General features: G+C 38.6%; 1 protein-coding gene across 1 annotated transcript; it reads right to left on the bottom strand.

The window, feature by feature from the left end:
* Window positions 1-462: 462 nt before the first annotated feature.
* Window positions 463-1,866, bottom strand: LOC114420437 (receptor-like protein 9b). The gene is made up of 2 exons (XM_028386332.1): window positions 1,761-1,866; window positions 463-1,376 (listed from the first exon to the last, which is right to left on the bottom strand). The coding sequence occupies exons 1-2, from the start codon at window positions 1,864-1,866 to the stop codon at window positions 463-465; spliced, it is 1,020 nt and encodes a 339-aa protein (XP_028242133.1).
* Window positions 1,867-17,731: the final 15,865 nt, after the last annotated feature.

Here is a 17,731-nt window from a genome sequence, read left to right as displayed (position 1 = left end):
AATTTATAGTTAGTTAGAGCATAAAAATTCCCAAATAATTCAGTGAAGTGCACATTAATTTAATTTAACCTTAATAAAATGATGACAGCCTTGCTGTTAATTAAAAAAAAATGATAACAGCCTTAAAGAATTTGATATCTGGACAATGATGGATTATGGTGAAATTATTCAACGCTTGAGTCTGTATCAACACTTAATATCAATATCGGATCACAAAACATATCATCACCCCCTTAATTTGACTGATATTTATTAGAGGTGTTATAGCATAGCCTGATTTCTCAGGAGATAAGGGAGGAACATGACATCAAGTTGCTCTAGAGGACTTCTTTTATAGCACAAACTATTGCCCCACAGTACTTATGATTTTCATACAACGTATAGATAACTTATTTATTTACTATTGTATGACACTTAGAGCAAACAAACAAGAAACTGATGTTTAAGGCATACAACATAATGTTACATATTTTCATTTTTAAATAACTTACACAAATTATCCATGATAAAGTAGTAGCAATTCAGGTTCATCAATTCTATGTAGTAAACCCATGCTTGCCTCCAGTAAGGATTAATATATAAAGCTGCTGCGGTTACCAACAAAGCTGATATGTATGACACAACAAAGCTCACATAGAAAACAAACATGTCCACCAAACTATCACTACCTTCATCATTTGGTAAAATAAGAGGTAGAGGATTGCAACTTTTTGGTAGTGGAGGTCCACAAAGGAATTGATTACCCTTGTAGCTGCTTTCTTCAAATGTTGAAAATTGTCCTTTTCTTTCAGGTGTTGCACCAGATAAGTTATTGTGCGCTACAATGAATACATCAAGGGAGGATAACACACTCAATTGTGGAGGAATTTGGCCACTCAACTTGTTAAATGAAAGATTCAAACTCTTTCCGTGTACCAAATTGGAGAATGTAGTCGGAATTTGCCCTGTCAAATCATCATGTGACAAGTTTAATGATCGAATTCTTCTCATGTTTCCAAGCTCAGATGGGATATTCCTCAATAGTTTATTGCTTGACAAGTCAACTCCAGACATGTAAGCAAGGATTCTCCCCGTGTAAGTGTTGGTTCTATTCTTTGAAGTGAAATTTGCTTTCTCTTCCACATTTGGTAATATTGGTGTGTCAAAAGGCATGCAATATTTGTGATCTACCAAAATCCGGCCAGACAATATTTCCAAGAATAAATCAGGGTACTTAATCTCAAAAGGCACTTTACCTAAGCAATTGAATATGCACCAGAAAAATTGTGATGAGAAAGGTGTAGTATGCTTAAATCTATCAATTGGCACAACTCCTTTGGTATAGCGCCAGTAAAGCGATTGACTTTCAAAAGGAGAATGTTCAGCCTTGTATGTTCCTGTATCAAATATTCAATGCCATTGATTATTTCATCGAAGCTAAGTGCAAAATAGCTTCCATTGATCATTCTTTTCGATAATCCACTTAAATGATTGTTGTTCAAATGGATAATGCTCCCCGAAGAATTTATAAATGATGGAACAACAACAATCAAAATATTGTGGGAGAGATCTAGATAAAGTAGATTTTCAAGTTCTGCCAATTCTAATGGAATAGATCCTTCAAAATGATTATTGGACATATTTTTTTATAAGGATTGGAATCTTTCCCACCAAATGATTATTGCTTATATCTAATGAAGTGATGCATATGGGTTAAAAATGCTGCTTGGGAGTTTACCAATAAATCTATAATTGTTCAATAACAAAGGATGAAACCATACCTATGTAAGTATATCCCTTGGATTGGTACAGAACTCCAAATATGCCCTCAGGTATTTCTCCAAACAATTGATTGTCAGAAAGATCCAATGTCTTTAATGAGCTCATGTTGCTTAGCTCATGTGGAATTTCTCCTAACAAATGATATTTTGAGAGATCCAATGTTTGCAGTAAGTTCATTTGGCCAAACTCGCAAGGAATTAGACCATGAATTGCATTTTAGACATATCTAAGATTTCCAAAATTGGAAAAATTGAGCTGATATTGTTACTTGGGATTTGACCTGTTATTGCATTATCAGATACATCAATTCTTTGCAGCTTGAGAAGGGGACGGGATGTAGCTAGATTAACCCAGTAAGGGAATAAATTTTGAGAACAAGGCTTGTCATTTTTGTGTTGTTTAGCAATAACCAATTTGGAAACTCTTCTACTAGTTTATGACCAGTGAAGTTGTTAAGCCTTGGAATTCGAGGACCAAGACAAACCTCTAGAAGACAAGAAGGAAAGGAAATTTTTTTATTTTATTTCTCTACCTTCTCAATGGAAAGGTCATTCCTATATATAGTGCTAAATGCTCTGGCACAAGTTCCCGACAACAATAACAGAAAGGATAAAGACAAACAATAAATATCCTAACAAAATGATAACAATATTATTCTTTATAACAACCTACAATCTTGTTATCCTAGCACTTTTGATTTTGTTAGTCATTCTACGCATAATCCTTCAAGTAAGCTGGTGGTACACTTTTCCTTTTGGACCTTGTAGCTCTTGCTTCTTCCAGACCCCCAGTATCTGTTGTATCATTCCGGAGCCCACCAAGCAACACCTTGTCCTTAAGGTGGTAAGTTGCCTTCACTCCTCCTAAGAAGTTTCATCAGGGTGCAACCAAGCCATTGGACCAATACCATTTGCTTTGGGCCAGAGGGTGAAGGGATCCATTTTTTTGCGAGGAATGTAAAAGGTGTAATGACAGGTTGATTTTCTATTGCTAAAGAAGGAAATTCTAAGGGTCCTGGAGAACCTGAAGTAGCTTGAAAATACAGTTTAAGGATTGAACAATGGAACACAAGATGTATGCAAGACTGTGTTGGCAGCTTCAATTTATAAGCAACATTTCCCATTCTATCCTCAACTTGGAATGGTCCATAATAGTGCTTAGCTAATTTTGAATACGAGGACCCTATGTCTAATACCTGACGATGAGGACGCAACTTCACCATCCCCCAATCACCAATGTGAAATTCACATTCCCTTTAATGAGTGTCTACAATGCGTTTCATACGAGCTGGGGACTTTAACAACCTGCTTCATAACAAGGCAAACACAACTTCCCTTTGACCCAACATTTCATCCACAACCTCAATTTTAGAGGTACATACTATATACTGAGGAAAATTAGGTGGCTTCCTGCTGAAGGTGATTTCGAATGGAGATATTCTTGTAGCTGAATAGAAGGATGTATTGTAGGACCATTCTTCCCATAATAGGAAACACCCCCAAGACGATGGTCTTATATGGACAAAAGCACCTAAGTACTGATCAACAATATGATTAGCAACTTTAGTTTGGCCATCCGATTGCGGATGATATGCAAAACTCATCCTGAGTTTGGTGCCACTCAAGGAAAATAATTCCTACTAGAACTTGTTGATAAACAGTGGGTCTCGATAAGAAATAATACTTCTAGGCATGCCATGAAGCTTGCCAACTATCTCCATAAAAAGGAGGGCAACTGAGTGCACAGTGTGGTGGGTAGTGTAAATCATGCAGGTTTTGATGATGTCGAAAAGAATTCACTTGATAATGATTGTCATCATAAAAAAGGGGGAGAATGTGAATGTATGAATAGATGATTTTGATGATGCCAAAGAAGAATCAAACAAGGTTGCTTCAAAGGTTAAGCATTTCTTCAAGATTAATACATGGTTGCTTCAACAAAATAAAGTCTTGCTTCAAGATTAACTCAAGATCAAGCCTTTCCTCAAAACAAAGTGTTTCCAAGACATCCAAGGATTTGGTAATCGATTACCAGGCAATGTAATCGATTACCAGAAGACAATTTTGAAAAATAACTTTTGAAAAGGGTTTTGAATTTGAATTTTGAACCTGTAATCGAATACCAGATGTATGTAATCGAATACCAGCAACGAAACTCTTGAAATTCAAATTGAAAAGTCATGACCCTTCAAAATATAACTGTGTAATCAATTACCAGAAACCTGTAGTCGATTATTAGTGAAGAATTTCATAAAAAGCTTTTTGAAAAGACACATCTTTTCAAATCATTTTGGAAAGGCATGAAGGGCCTGTATATATGTGTGTCTGACTTCAAAAGGAAAGAGAGAGATATTCCAAGAGAAATTCATTGTCAAATGCTCTCTCAACAACTCTTGAGCAAACACTTGCAAATCTATTGAGAGTTTATGAACTTCAAATTGTATTATCCACTCTAAAGGAGAGAAATCTTTATGTTCTTCTCAGAAAGTCAATTGTAATAAAGAGACTGGTTGTCTCTTGAATTGTGAGTTTCCTGAACACAAGAGAAAGAGATTCCTTGGGTGTTCAGAAGTTGTAAAAAGGATTTTTTACAAAGATAGTCGAAAATCTCAAGTGGGTTGCTTGAGGACTGGATGTAGGAACGGGAAATGGCTGAACCAGTATAAATCGAGTTTGCATTTCTCTCTTCCCTTATCTCATTTATGTTATTGCAATCAATTTTGTTTTGCATGTTTAAAGAACATAATTAAATTGATTATTGCTTCTTCTTCTGCATTTTGAGCCTATCATTTAGAAGGGGATTAAAAGTTTGTTAGTGGGAATTTAGAAACTTAATTCACCCCCCCTCTTAAGTTATTGAAGCCACTTGTCCAACAATGAATTCCTAAGTCAAAGAATAATCATAATAAGTTGTTGGGTCAGCTTGAATTGCATTATGAAGGTTGACGAAATCCCCATTGGAAGACAACTCCTGTTTGAGTTCTGTTAAGAAAAGCAAATTTGACATAAAGAGAAGAAATAGAGAGCCAGTCAGATTGTCAGACGATCGAGATAGAGCGTTTGCTACCATATTAGATTTGCATGTCTTGTACTGAATCATGTAATCATAGCCTAAGAGTCGCAACAAATACAAATGTTGTTCTGGGGTTTGAATCACCTGTGCCATAAGTTCCTTGAGACTATGATGGTCCATTATGATTATAAAGTGGTGACCCAACAAGTACTGGCACCACTTTTTGACTGTTGTCGTGATGGCGACTAGTTCCCGGACATAGGTGGAGGAATGCAGTAACTTAGGACAAAACTGCTTGCTAAAGAAAGTGATAGAGTGACCACCCCAAGATATCACCGCCCCATTCCCGAACCTGAAGCGTCTGTCTCAACAACAAATAGAATGGTGAAGTTTGGTAAGACCAAAATAGGGGTATTGCTTATGTCATCTTTAAGTGATTGGAAGGCAAGGTCAATTTCAGATGACCACATGAATTGGTCGTGAGTTAAGAGCTTCGTCAGTGGAGCTATTAAGGTGGCGTACCCCTTGATAAACCTTCGATAAAATCTTGCCAGGCCGAGAAATCCTCGTAGTGCTCAAATTATTCGTGGTTGTGGCCATTGTCGAATAGCTTGCACTTTAATTTCTCTAGCATCGGTTCAACTCCATTCTCCGACACCAAATGACTAAGGAAGTTTGAGAGAGAATTGGCCACGTAAGAGAACCTAAAAAGCACTTTCCAAATGCAATAGATGATCAGAGAAAGTTCTACTGTAAATTAAGATATCATCGAAAAATACGATGATGTATTTACGCAAATAAGGCTGAAAAAGTTTATTCATGGTAGCTTGAAATGAGGACGGCGCATTGCACAACCAAATGGCATCACTTGAAACTTGTAGTGGCCATGGTGGGTATGAAAAAATATTTTTCCAATGTCGCCTTCGTTCATTAAAATCTAGTGGTATCCCTACATAAGGTCCAACTTCAAGAACCATTTTGCGCCCCCGAATTCATCAAGTAACTTATCTACCGTAGGAATCGGAAAGTCATCTTTGATCGTGATGGCATTTAATGTGCGATAGTCGACGCAGAATCGCCAAGAGACATCGCGCTTCTTCACGAGTAGCACTGTAGAAGAAAAGGGGTTGGTGCCAAGTTGAATGAGGCCATGTTGCAACATAGAAGCAACTTGAGATTCAATTTCTTTTTTCTGGTAATAAGGGTAGCAATATGGTCTCACATTAACCGGAGATGAGTTGGGTAGAAGGGTGATGGTGTGGTTGGTTGGGTGAGACGGGGGTAGAGTGGTGAGAGGCTGAAACAGGGAGGAGTATTTATGAGTTAATGTGTTTATGGAGGTCATGTGGTGTGGTGAAGGTGAAGTTTGGGTAGAAGGGGTCTCTAGGCAAATGTGAAAGAAGATGTTGGTTGTCTCCGATTAAACCATGTGGCGAAGCTGTGGTGGAGATATCAACTCAAGACCACTTGCTCTTTCACTTTTCAACTCAACCATTTTGTCGCCATGGATAAATTTCATGGTTAAAGTATTATAATTAGTGACAATAAGGCCTAAGGATTTTAGCCATTGTACTCCAAGTACCACATCAGCACTGCACAAGGAAAGAACATGAAAATCGACAGGGAAGGAATGACCAAGTATTTGCACTATCAGGTCATTACAAAGTTGGTGGCATTCGAGTGCATCACCATTTTCGACTGTTACACACAACGGGTTTGTATATTTTGTGTGGAGGCCTAAGGCTAAGACCAAACGATGTTGAAGGAAATTGTGAGTGTTACCCCCGTCTATTAAAATGCGCACTCCCTGATTGGAAATTAGGCCTACTACTTGCAGGGTCTCAAGTGCAATATGGCCTGATAAAGCGTGCAGGCTGATTTGGGTCGGGGACAGATCTTCAATTGGTTCGGGTGGATCTGGGTTCAGGGTCGCGAGGGAAGGTTCTAGAGAAGCTTCATCCTCATTTGAGACTAACAAGAACAATTTGGAAGAACACTTATGGCCAGGAGTGAATTTTTCATCACAATTGAAACATAATCCTTTTTCCCACCGCATAGCAAGCTCATCAGGGGAAAGGCGTTTGAAGGGAATGGAAGGAGAAGGTTGTTTGGTGGGGGTGGAGAGCAAGGGTGCAGAAGAAATGGGTGGAGGTGGTCGTGGGCCTAGTGAACCCGTTGGGAGCAGAGGGGGTTTGTAGCGGCCAGGACGTCGGACATTGATAACTACTAAATAAGAGTTGTTTTTTTTTTTATAATGAAAATAGAGTTAAAATATCTTTTAAAATAATTATTTAGTAGTTATCCATGCTTAGCGCGAAAACAGACACCTGGGCTAAGCGAGCAGAGCGCGCTAAGCGTAAGTATGTAAACCCAAGTCCACTCCAGCAACTACAAAAAGAGAGTCAAGCCAAAGGGAAAAGGCACACCGATTCTCAAAGCACTCTCATACATACCCAAAGCCTGAGAACTCTTCCTTAGGGAATCCTTTCCCCTCTCTCATCATTTTCTCTATTCCCTTCTTCCATCCCTTCTCTTCCACCAAGTTTTATACCCCTCTTTCAATGTAAGGCCCTCATGGCTATGAGAGGCTAAACCCCCTAGTTAGGGTCTGACAGACCTAAAAAGCCAAGAGATGTATGATGTACTCCATATTTATCAATGCAACAAGTGTTTTCTATCCTATTGTCTTTTTCTATTTATATTTCATGCATTACTCATCTTTATATTATGTTAAGGGTTAGATTCTTGACAGAGGATAACTCTTAATAAAGATATAAAGAAGACATGCATGCATCAATTTTAGGAGTTAGGCGCTCGACAGAGGATAAATTCTAATAGAACTAAAAGGAAAAGATATCATAATGAAATCATTGCTAGACATAGGATGATAACGTTATGCCCATGCATTAAAGCACACATCTAGAACTAAAGCTTCATGCATTTTACCTGTTGAGTCTATGCAAAGACATTTGGGAGATATGGATAGGTAAAATATGCTTGTCATCGTGAGACATCAGGGACAAGTATTTTAACAGATGTGGGTAGGATAAATTTATCTAATTGATAAAAATCTAAAAACCATACATCTTAGGCAAAAAAGGCATGCTAGGTTCTAACATTCTCATCTCTTATAAATTGAAAACTATACAATACAAGTACAAAACAAAGTCCATGTGGAAATCGACACTTGGACTTCCAAGTTTTACTACTTGGACATTTGGTGCACTTGACAAACCGTTAACAGGCATCAAAAAAATTTCCCTCCTGTAAGTGAGTTAGAGAAACCGCATGAATCAACGATACCGACTACAAGGCTTGTATCTCGCGACAGATCTATGGGCTGAGCCCCAAGACAAAACAACTAAGCAAAAATGGCGCTAGAAGTCTGATAATTCGATTTGCGAGGGATTCAAACTCCGATAAGTACTCATTAATAGAAGCACGTTGAGTGAGCTTAAAAAGTAGTCCCGTAGGATCCTCATAAGTTGATGAGGCAAACCGAGTTTTAAGAGCGTGGAGAAAGGTAGATCAGGAAGTCAACTGAGCATTTCAGGACATCCACTGGAATAAAGCTAAGGCTGGCCCGTCCATGTAAAAAAGGCAATAGTGACTCGTTTGTGGTCCGGGGTGGCATGATATTCAAAGAACTGAGTGATCTTGAAGATCCACCCAGTCGGATCGGAGCCGTCGAAGCATGAAACTTCGAGCTTCAAACGATGTGGAGATTTCGAAGGTGTAAAAGTAGAAGGGCTGGCGGTAGATGAAGCTAGTGAGTGTTGGCTGTGTTGGGTGGTTTCTAATTAGGTCATACGATGAATGAGATCGCCAATTTTGGTTGACATGGAAAGTTGGTAAGAGGTGAGTTTCACAATGGCATCTTCAAGACGATCCATAGTGGATTTGGAGCGAGTTGCTTTAGCCATTAAACAATGAAAGCACCAATGTTAAGCCTTGGAATTCGAGGACCAAGACAAATCTCCAGAAGACAAGAAGGAAATGAATGTTTTGATTTTATTTCTCTGCCTTCTCAATGGAAAGGTCATTCCTATATATACACTACTAGAAAAACTAGATTTAACATCGGCGGATTAACATCGGTTTTTGACAAAATCGATGTTAACGTAAACGCGGTGGCATAATTGTAAATAATGTGTATTCCTTAACATCGGTTTTTTGAATAAAACCGATGTTAACGTTGACATCAATTTGTTAACATCAGTGTTTTATTGAAAACCGATGTTGAACTTACATTTTAAATTATATTTGACGCCACTTATTTCGCTCGCGCTCCCTTATTCTCCATTTACCCTCTCACGCTCTCTTCTTCTCTGTGTACCCTTTCGCGCTCTCTTCTTCATTGCACTATTAACATTGAAGCTTTTTGTTCTCCATTGCACTGAAGACTGTGACAGGTACGTTTCGTCTACCTGTGTTGTTCTATTGAACTGAAGACCGTGACCGTGCTAGGTCTGTTTCTGGAACTCGTGGTTAAGCTAAGGACCTTTTTTGGTTTCTGGTGCAAGGATTGGCGAAGTGGTGGTCACCTGAGGTACATTTGACTGGTAGTACGTGGTCTTTGTGGTGAGCTGAGGTACATTTCACCTGAGGTACAATCTCGTCGGCATTGTCGCTGTTGTGTTCGAGGTAAGCTTCATGTCTTCATTGTAACTTTGTGTTTCCGCATACGTGGTCTTTGTGCTCTTTGTTCTTACAGATTGTTAGTTAGTTTCTTAATTAGTTACTACTACTAGGGTTTAGAATGCAGGTAGTCTTGCTTGGAAAGCTGTGTCAAAATATTGCCTTATTTTGTTGAGTTGTTGCTTGGAAGCATCTACTTTCTTCCTTCACTGTTGTTGTGTACTCGTTTCTTTCATGCTCTAGTTTTTGTTTCCATGCTTCATACCTTATAGCTTTTTGGGATAATGGCTGTTCAAGTTGTTTGGCCTTATTGTTCATAGCCTTTTGCCTGATGTTTAACTTCTGCCTGATGTTTTTAATATCCCCATTGATTCCTAGTATTTGGTGGGATAGGAGCTTGAAGGAACAGAATTTGGTGTGATTGATTGAGGGTCAACTATCCAATGCATGTATAATTCGAATTATTGAGGGTCAAGATACCCTACAGACCCTTGTGGAGCTATGGAGACATGGCTTACATCATAAGGGAGCAATCTTGAAATCCCAAAATCTGGTGTTCATACCTTTGTGCTCTAACAAATCTGTTTGTTCAGCTGATAGCAATCATTGGAGAAAGAAAATTATATGAACGGATTTCTATACTTAGCTAATTTCTACTGCTACTGCTATGAGACTATACTGATAACATTTTTTTATGCTTGCTTTATTTCATTCATTCATGGTATTTATAATGGCTAATACACTTGATAGTGGGGGACAAGAATATAACAAAATGGAAATATCACTAATAGAATTTGTGAAATTATCCTATTAGCTATAACAAACTCCCGACAAGATAATAGCAAGGCAAAGTTGGTCTGATTGTGGGCCTGTGGCTGCTATCTGCACCCCTCTCTCTGTGTGGTATTGCTATGAGAACACTATATTTTCTTTGTGAATCTTAATGATGAATAGAAACTATAATAGTATGCCTGTCACATGAATAACTAACACTTTTAATAGCCAACAAGTAGTTTGACATAGTTTGGTTGAGAAAAAGCCGAATTAGTTAGTTATACTTGAACTTGGTTTGGCTTTGAGTTCTTCTAATGCCATTACTCATTATATGAACTCCAGGTGAAGCTGAATTACTTTGTTGTAGTTGAAGTTGGTTTGTCCATTGGTGTTCTTGTGGAAGCTGTTTCATTATATCAAGTCCAGGTAAAGCACATTGTTACTACTTTTTATATATACATGTATATGTCTAAACCATGTATTAAAACTTGTTTTAAAACACTACAACCAAATACAACTAGCAGGTACGTGTTAAAGTCCTTGAAGCTTCAAGCTGACAGAGACTTCAGAAGTTTGTATAATCTCACTTGAAGCTATGAGTTTTCATTGATATTTTTTACATCTGTTCAATCTTACTTACTTGAGAATGTGTTTGAAATTGCTGGTTTTTTTACCATATACCCGATCTGAAATTTCTAGTTAAATGTATGTCTTTATGAAAATTTGTTAAGGTGCTAATTAGAAGGATTAAGCCATATATAGTTTAAGTGCAAGGTTCTAAGACCAAAGTATTATTTGGAAACAATAATTGTCTTGATATGAATTTGTTACCCTTCTCCGGGTCTTCCTCTCCTTAGTTGCCATTTTAATGGCCACCTTACACTTTGGCTGACTTATATATATCATCAAACCACTTAAAGCACAAGCACATGTTCTATCTGACAGCAACTGCTAGCCACCTCACATAAGTCATTTCATGCTTTTAGGATTGTTTTGTTCCAGTTAAAAAAGAATAAAAAAAACAGTAAAATAAGATAGAGTCCATTCCTAATAAGTTATTAAGTGTATGCCATAAATTAAAAGGAATAATTTGTTAGAAATTGTTTGAACTATAAGGTGTAGCCTGTAGACTGATAAAAAAGCTATATATCTATCATATTGTCTTATGCAAAAGCATATTCAGTAAGTTGGGAGCAGAAAAGTGACTTTGGAGAGAAAGTGGCTCCTTTAGCTTCTGCCTTTGAGTGATCAAGTTCTGCCTTTCTCTCCTTTAGCAATGACTTTGTACCCCACTCATTGTTATTCTCACTATTTCTCTCCTGAGGTTCTGCCTTTGAGTGATCAACTTTGGAAACTTCAGTAACTTGCCCATTCTTGTTAGCCAACCTATGTTCCTGAAACTGCTGATTTTGTACCCCCAATCATTGTTATTCTCACTATTTCTGTCCTCAGCTTCTTCCTTTGAGTGATCAACTTTGTAATCCTTGTAGCATTTCTGCGTGCTTTGTCATATGTTGTAGTTGTTGTTCTACTTGAGAAGTGGTTTTTGTTGCTAACTCACTAACAAAGACTGTATCATCAGCATATTGAAGGATATTAGTAGGCTCTTTTTGCTTCCCAACCAGATAGCTTCTATAGGGGTAGTTTTATGAAGGGCCTCTCTCATCATATCGGTGAGACCTTCATCCACTATATTAAAAAGCAAAGGGGCTAAAGGGTCCCCTTGCCTCAAACCTCTAGTGAGGGCAAATTCCTTTGTAGGGCTTCCATTAACTAGGATTGAAATGGTGGATGATTGGAGGCAGGCAGCAATCCATTTTCTCCATTTAAGACAAAAGCCTAACCTTATCAACATGTAATCTAAAAAAGACCAAGATACAGAATCATAGGCCTTTTCGAAATCCACTTTGAAAACCATAACTGGCTTCTTTCTCTTCAAAGCTTCCTCAACCACCTCATTAAAGATCAGAATTTCATGAAGGATATGTCTGTCCTTTATGAAAGCTAATTGCCTTTCATCAATTATCCCAGATAACACACTCCTCAGCCTATTTGCCAAAAGCTTGGCTATTACTTTATACATGCAACCAATGAGAGAAATAGGTCTATAGTCATTTAAAGACTGTGGATGGGTTGTTTTAGGAATAAGAGCCAAGAAGGAGGCATTGCTGCCTCTAGGGAAGTTGCCATGAATATAGAATTCATCCACAAATCTCCTGAATTCATGTTTCAAAACCCCCCAAAATTCCTTAATAAAATTGAAATTAAAGCCATCTGTCCCCGGATATTTGTCTCCACCACAACTCCAAACAACATCTTTAAGCTCTTGGTCTGAAAAAGGGGTCATCATCCCGTCCCTTTGCCTTTGATCAATCATAGGGAAATATACCTCATCCAGAGAAGGTCTGAACAATTTATCTTCAGTAAATCTATGGAGAAAGAATTTGAGAACTTCATTCTTGACTAAATTAGGCTGCTGAACCCATACACCATCAATGAAGATTCCCTGAAAAGCATTGAAGTTTCTTCTTAAATTTATAACTTTGTGGAAATAGGCTGAGTTGCTATCACGTTTCTTTATCCACTTAGCCCTAGATTTCTGTCTCAACAGGGATTCATATGCATTTGAAGCATCCCACAAATCTTGTTGGATGGATTTCTTGGCCTTAACCTCATCTTCGGACAACGTTCTATCACCAGATATGGTTTCCAAGTCATTTAGCTCTGCCTCAAATTCTGAATCTTGCTAGCATTGATATCCCCATTAACTATACTCCACTGTTTTATAGTATATTTTAGATTCCTGATATTATTTTTAAGAGCAATTCCCCCCAACCACCCTACTGATCATTGATCCATGCCTCCCTGACCATTCTTTGGTACCCTTTTTGATTGAGCCACCAGTCCACAACCCGAAAAGGCTTGGGACCCCAATCCACCATCCTTGTTTTCAAGATTACTGGACAGTGGTCTGAGTAGTCCCTTTGAAGGATATGCTGAGAGGTATCAGGCCATAGAGATATCCATTGATCTGGAACCAGAAATCTATCAAGTCTGCTCTTGATAGTACCATTGGGCCTAAACCAGGTAAACCTGCCACCAAAGCCTTTAATTTCTTGAAGTTCCATATCAGATATCCACTCATTGAAATCTGAAATGTCAGAAGTGTCAGCCATCCTTTGGGATGAGCCAATTCTTTCCTCCTGGCTCCTCATGCTGTTAAAATCCCCATGGAAGCACCATAAACCATTAGGATTAGACACTTTAAGTTGCCTTAACTCCCCCCACAAGGCTATTTTCCCAACTAGATCACAAGGGGCATAGACATTAACTATGTAAAGCCTCTGATTTTGTATCACCCACCTCCCATCCAGCATTAGGAAATTTCTTCCTTTAACCCTCCTTTCCACATGAAAAGCTGAGTTGTTCCACATACAGAGCAAACCACCAGCTGCCTGGACTGAGGGAACACTATCCCAAGATACAAAGCAAACCTCTCATATAAAGGATCATGGCTTCTCCACCTGCCTCCCCTCCTCCTCCTCCTTCTTCTCCTTCGAACGCATCGGCTTCACCGTCTGCCGTGAAGTGGACACGCAAAGCCTCACGTCTACGATCGTTGTCTACTAGACCACCTAGTGCTGAGAGACCAGTGGTCCATGTAGATCCTACTACCGGCAAGGCCGACAGTCCCCACAGGAAGAAATTAAAAACATATTTGGGGATTGTGGCATGTGATAAGGTGGACGTCACCTACGAGAACTGGAAGGAGGTCCCTACTGCTCAGAAGGACCTGATTTGGGAGGATATTTAGGTATTTTCTTTTTCTTATTTGATTTTGTTTAATTAAAAGCGAAAAAATACATTATTGTAACAAATAAACTTTATTTGATGTTGTCAGGCGGAATTTGAAATCCTAGAGGCTTTTGACAGTAGGACGAAAAGGAAGTTACTTCAGACCGTGGGGGAGAGATGGAGGCAGTTTAAATCAGACCTCACGAGGAAGTGGGTCCTTGCAGCCTATCAGGACGGTGGGGAGGACACTGTGTGTGAGAAATACGGCATTAGCAAGGAAAAATGGGCCCAGTTTTGCCAGACTCACAGAGACCCTTCTTGGGAGGTATGTTCCTTTCCATTTAAGTTGTTTTCCAAAAAACATTAACTTGTTATACTTTATTCTAGCCATTTGAAACATTATTGTTTTATTTTTCCAGGATGTGCGCAAAAAGGCACAGGCCATCCAGAAGCAGAACACTGCCCCCCACGTTCTGTCTCGTGGGGGTTATGACTATTTGGAGCAGAAGCTCCTGGTTGAGAAGACCAAGAAGAAGCTGGAAGAAGCTGGAGGAAGCTGCACAGTCAAGAAGCGTTGATGGCATCATCGACCCTCCATCCCCGGTCAGACGCCACATGAAGTGGAAGATGGCCCGCACGAAGAAAACAGGGGAGATGACAACTGAGGCCGTAAAGGAAATCATTGCGAAAATCGTAAGTCATTTTCAACTAACCATTAGAATTATATTTCAATATTTTGTGAATGCCATGTACAACTGTGTGTTTTCTGTGCAGGATTCCTTTGAGGATCAGGCGGCACAGGGATCCTTCATCCCCCATGGACGTCAGGATGTTCTTGCCGCTGCTATTGGACGTCCAGAGCACCCTGGACGTGTCCGTGCTGCTGAAGCCGGTGTCACCATCAAGCAATACTTTGGATCGGCTCCACGGACGTCCCACAACTCTTCCTCCCTGCCTCCTGAAGAATTGCAGCAGCTGACCCAACAAATCAGGGACCAGCTAGAGGAGTCCATCACAAAGAGTGTGACGTGGCATCTCATGGCATCCTTCAACCAGATGCAGTCCCAGATTCAGTCGCAGATGCAATCTCAAGGACTTGCACTACCTCCCGAGCCTCTGGTTGGTCCCTCCGGTTCTCGAGTGAGCATAAAGGGGAGTTGTGTTGGTCCCTCAGGAAACGATCCTGAGACGGGTGACTCAGATAGGTGCGGCTTGTACATCGAAGCAGATCTTGTCCGCCTGGTTGCCCTTGGGAGAGTTTATGAGGGATCCACTGTTGTTCATAACACTCCTTTGTTGCCTGGACAAGTAAAGGTGGGTGTGGAGGAGGTTACAGATGCAGATGCTCCAATTCCTGTACCCACTGATGAGGTTTCCTTAGTGGGGCAAACACTTCACACCTTCCTTGCTTGGCCGACACATCTGGTCAAGTCTTTATCACAGTAGGTACTTTACTCTTACTATATGTTTCTTATTTTTAAATTAATTCATTCAGTGTGCCTCAAATTATGCCATTTAACTTTGTTTAATGAACAGGTAGCTGTCTCTCTGGCAAAACCACCTCCAAAGCCCGATCCGGAAGTCGATGATCTGCTTTATCTGATGACATTGACCATCCCAGAGCTTTTCTTGAGGCCTTATCAGGTTACATGGGATGCCACCGTGTTCGGGATCTTTAATCCAGATTTCCCGCTCTACATAAAGCACGAATACCTCTCTGAAATCGCACACGGTGGTTAATGTCTCAGCATATCAGTGTTACAGTTGTGGATTCTGTAAGTCATTTTATATTACTTTTAATTAACATAAACATGCATCTCACTGAAACATGTATGCGAGATGGGAATTCTGATATCAATGGATTCCTCGAGCCACAGTCCATTCAGAGGTCTGGGCAATCGCAGTTTGAGTCTGAAAGTTACATAAAGAGTTGGATGCATAGTTCAAAACGCGATGTCTATCTTGGAGCCTACCTAAATGGGTAAGTCACACAAAATAACTGAATTTAATTAATGTTTACTAATATACTAACCCATATTCGTCTCCACTGCAGCGGACACTGGCAGATGGTGGTCATCCTGCCCAAGGAACACCTAGTTGTCTGGTTTTGTTCATTGCATAATAGGCCAGACAACTACCTTAAGGGGATTATTAATAGGTTAGTGTTCTTTTCAATACATTTGCATTGAAATACCTCAATGTACAACACCAATTTTTAATTGTTACTCATCTAGAACAGTGCTTTAAAAGGTCTTGATGATGCTCCACAACCTAAATCAAAGGCTCTTGATAGGTGGATTGTCGTCAAGGTACGTCATTTACATAAAACTTCCACTTATATATATTTCTTATGTGTCTGTACACTAGTTTAATTAATATCCAAATTTCATTATGTATTTAGTGTAATAGAAAAAAAGGAAGTACTGAGTGCGGTTACTATGTCATGCACTGGATGTCCACCATCATTTTAGGAACTTATAGGAATAACTGGGAAGCGGTACGTTTATTTCAAACAAATTCAATTTTTTTTATAATTTGTATTACATTATTAAATTATTATGATTTATTTCATCATGCAGTATTTTAACGATCCTTGACCATTGGAGCCAGAGAGATTAAAGGCATTGCGGATCCAGTGGGCACAGTATTATCTCCGAGTTAGAGATCAGACTTAGGATTTCGGGACATTAACTTTAGCTTAGTTTACTTTGGTTTAACATTTTTGACATTTCCTATGTAATTTGAACATTGAATTCATTTGTTGATTGTTCTTTATGATAAATGAATTATTCGATGTTTATTATGATTAAAACTGGTTGAAACCAGAATAAAATGTTTATTTGCTGTGAATTGGGTCTGAAATTGAATTTTACAGGTACAATTTTGGGTTTATTGTAAAAACAGAAAGTTTATATAAAAAAAACTTGAAAACAACATCGGTTATTAACAAAAACCGATGTTAATATAGTAAACAACATCGGTTATTTACAAAAACCGATGTCCACATGCACCTTAACATCGGTTGTAATACAAAATTGATGTTAACGTTTGTATATTAACATCGGTTATTTCTATATAACCAATGTCAGCGTTTGTATGTTAACATCGGTTATCTGTTAATAACCAATGTCAATGCTTATATATTAACATTTGTTATTTATAAATAACCGATGTTAACGTTTGTATATTAATATCGGTTATCTACACATAACCGATGTTATACACAAAGAACTACACCCAATAAGTGTATGCATCATCAACGTTGACATCGGTTTTCTAGAAAAACCGATGTTAATGTAATATATTAACATCGGTTTTCATAGGAAACCAATGTTAATAAATTACATTAACATCGGTTTTTCTAGAAAACCGATGTTAATATACAATATTAACATCGGTTTTACTGCAAAATCGATGTCAACGTTCATCATGCGTACACTTTTTTTGCTGTAATTCATTGTGTTTAACATCGGGTATTTAGAAAACTGATGTTATCATATTTATGTTAACATCAGTTTTACAAAACCGATGTTAACATTTATACATTCAACATCGGCACTTTCAAAATCGGTTTTAGAACCGATGTAGAATGTTCTAAATAACCGATGTTGAAAGTGTAATTTCTAATAGTGATAGTGCTAAATGCTCTGGGACAAGCTCCCGACAACACTAACAGAAAGGATAAAGACAAACAAAAAATATCCTAACATAATGATAACAATATTATTCTTTATAACAACCTACAATCTTA

This window comes from Glycine soja, chromosome 7, assembly GCF_004193775.1.
Source record: "Glycine soja cultivar W05 chromosome 7, ASM419377v2, whole genome shotgun sequence".
NCBI classification, from domain to species: domain Eukaryota; kingdom Viridiplantae; phylum Streptophyta; class Magnoliopsida; order Fabales; family Fabaceae; genus Glycine; species Glycine soja.
The sequence above is the reverse complement of the archived record's forward strand: the minus strand, read 5'-3'. Positions and strand labels throughout refer to the sequence as shown.

Coding starts and splice junctions, on each gene's coding strand:
- LOC114420437 (XM_028386332.1), bottom strand. CDS start 1,866: ATGAGCTCATTAAAGACATTGGATCTTTCTGACAATCAATTGTTTGGA. Junction 1,377..1,760: donor CAAGGGATATACTTACATAG/GTATGGTTTCAT, acceptor TATTTGATACAG/GAACATACAAGGCTGAACAT.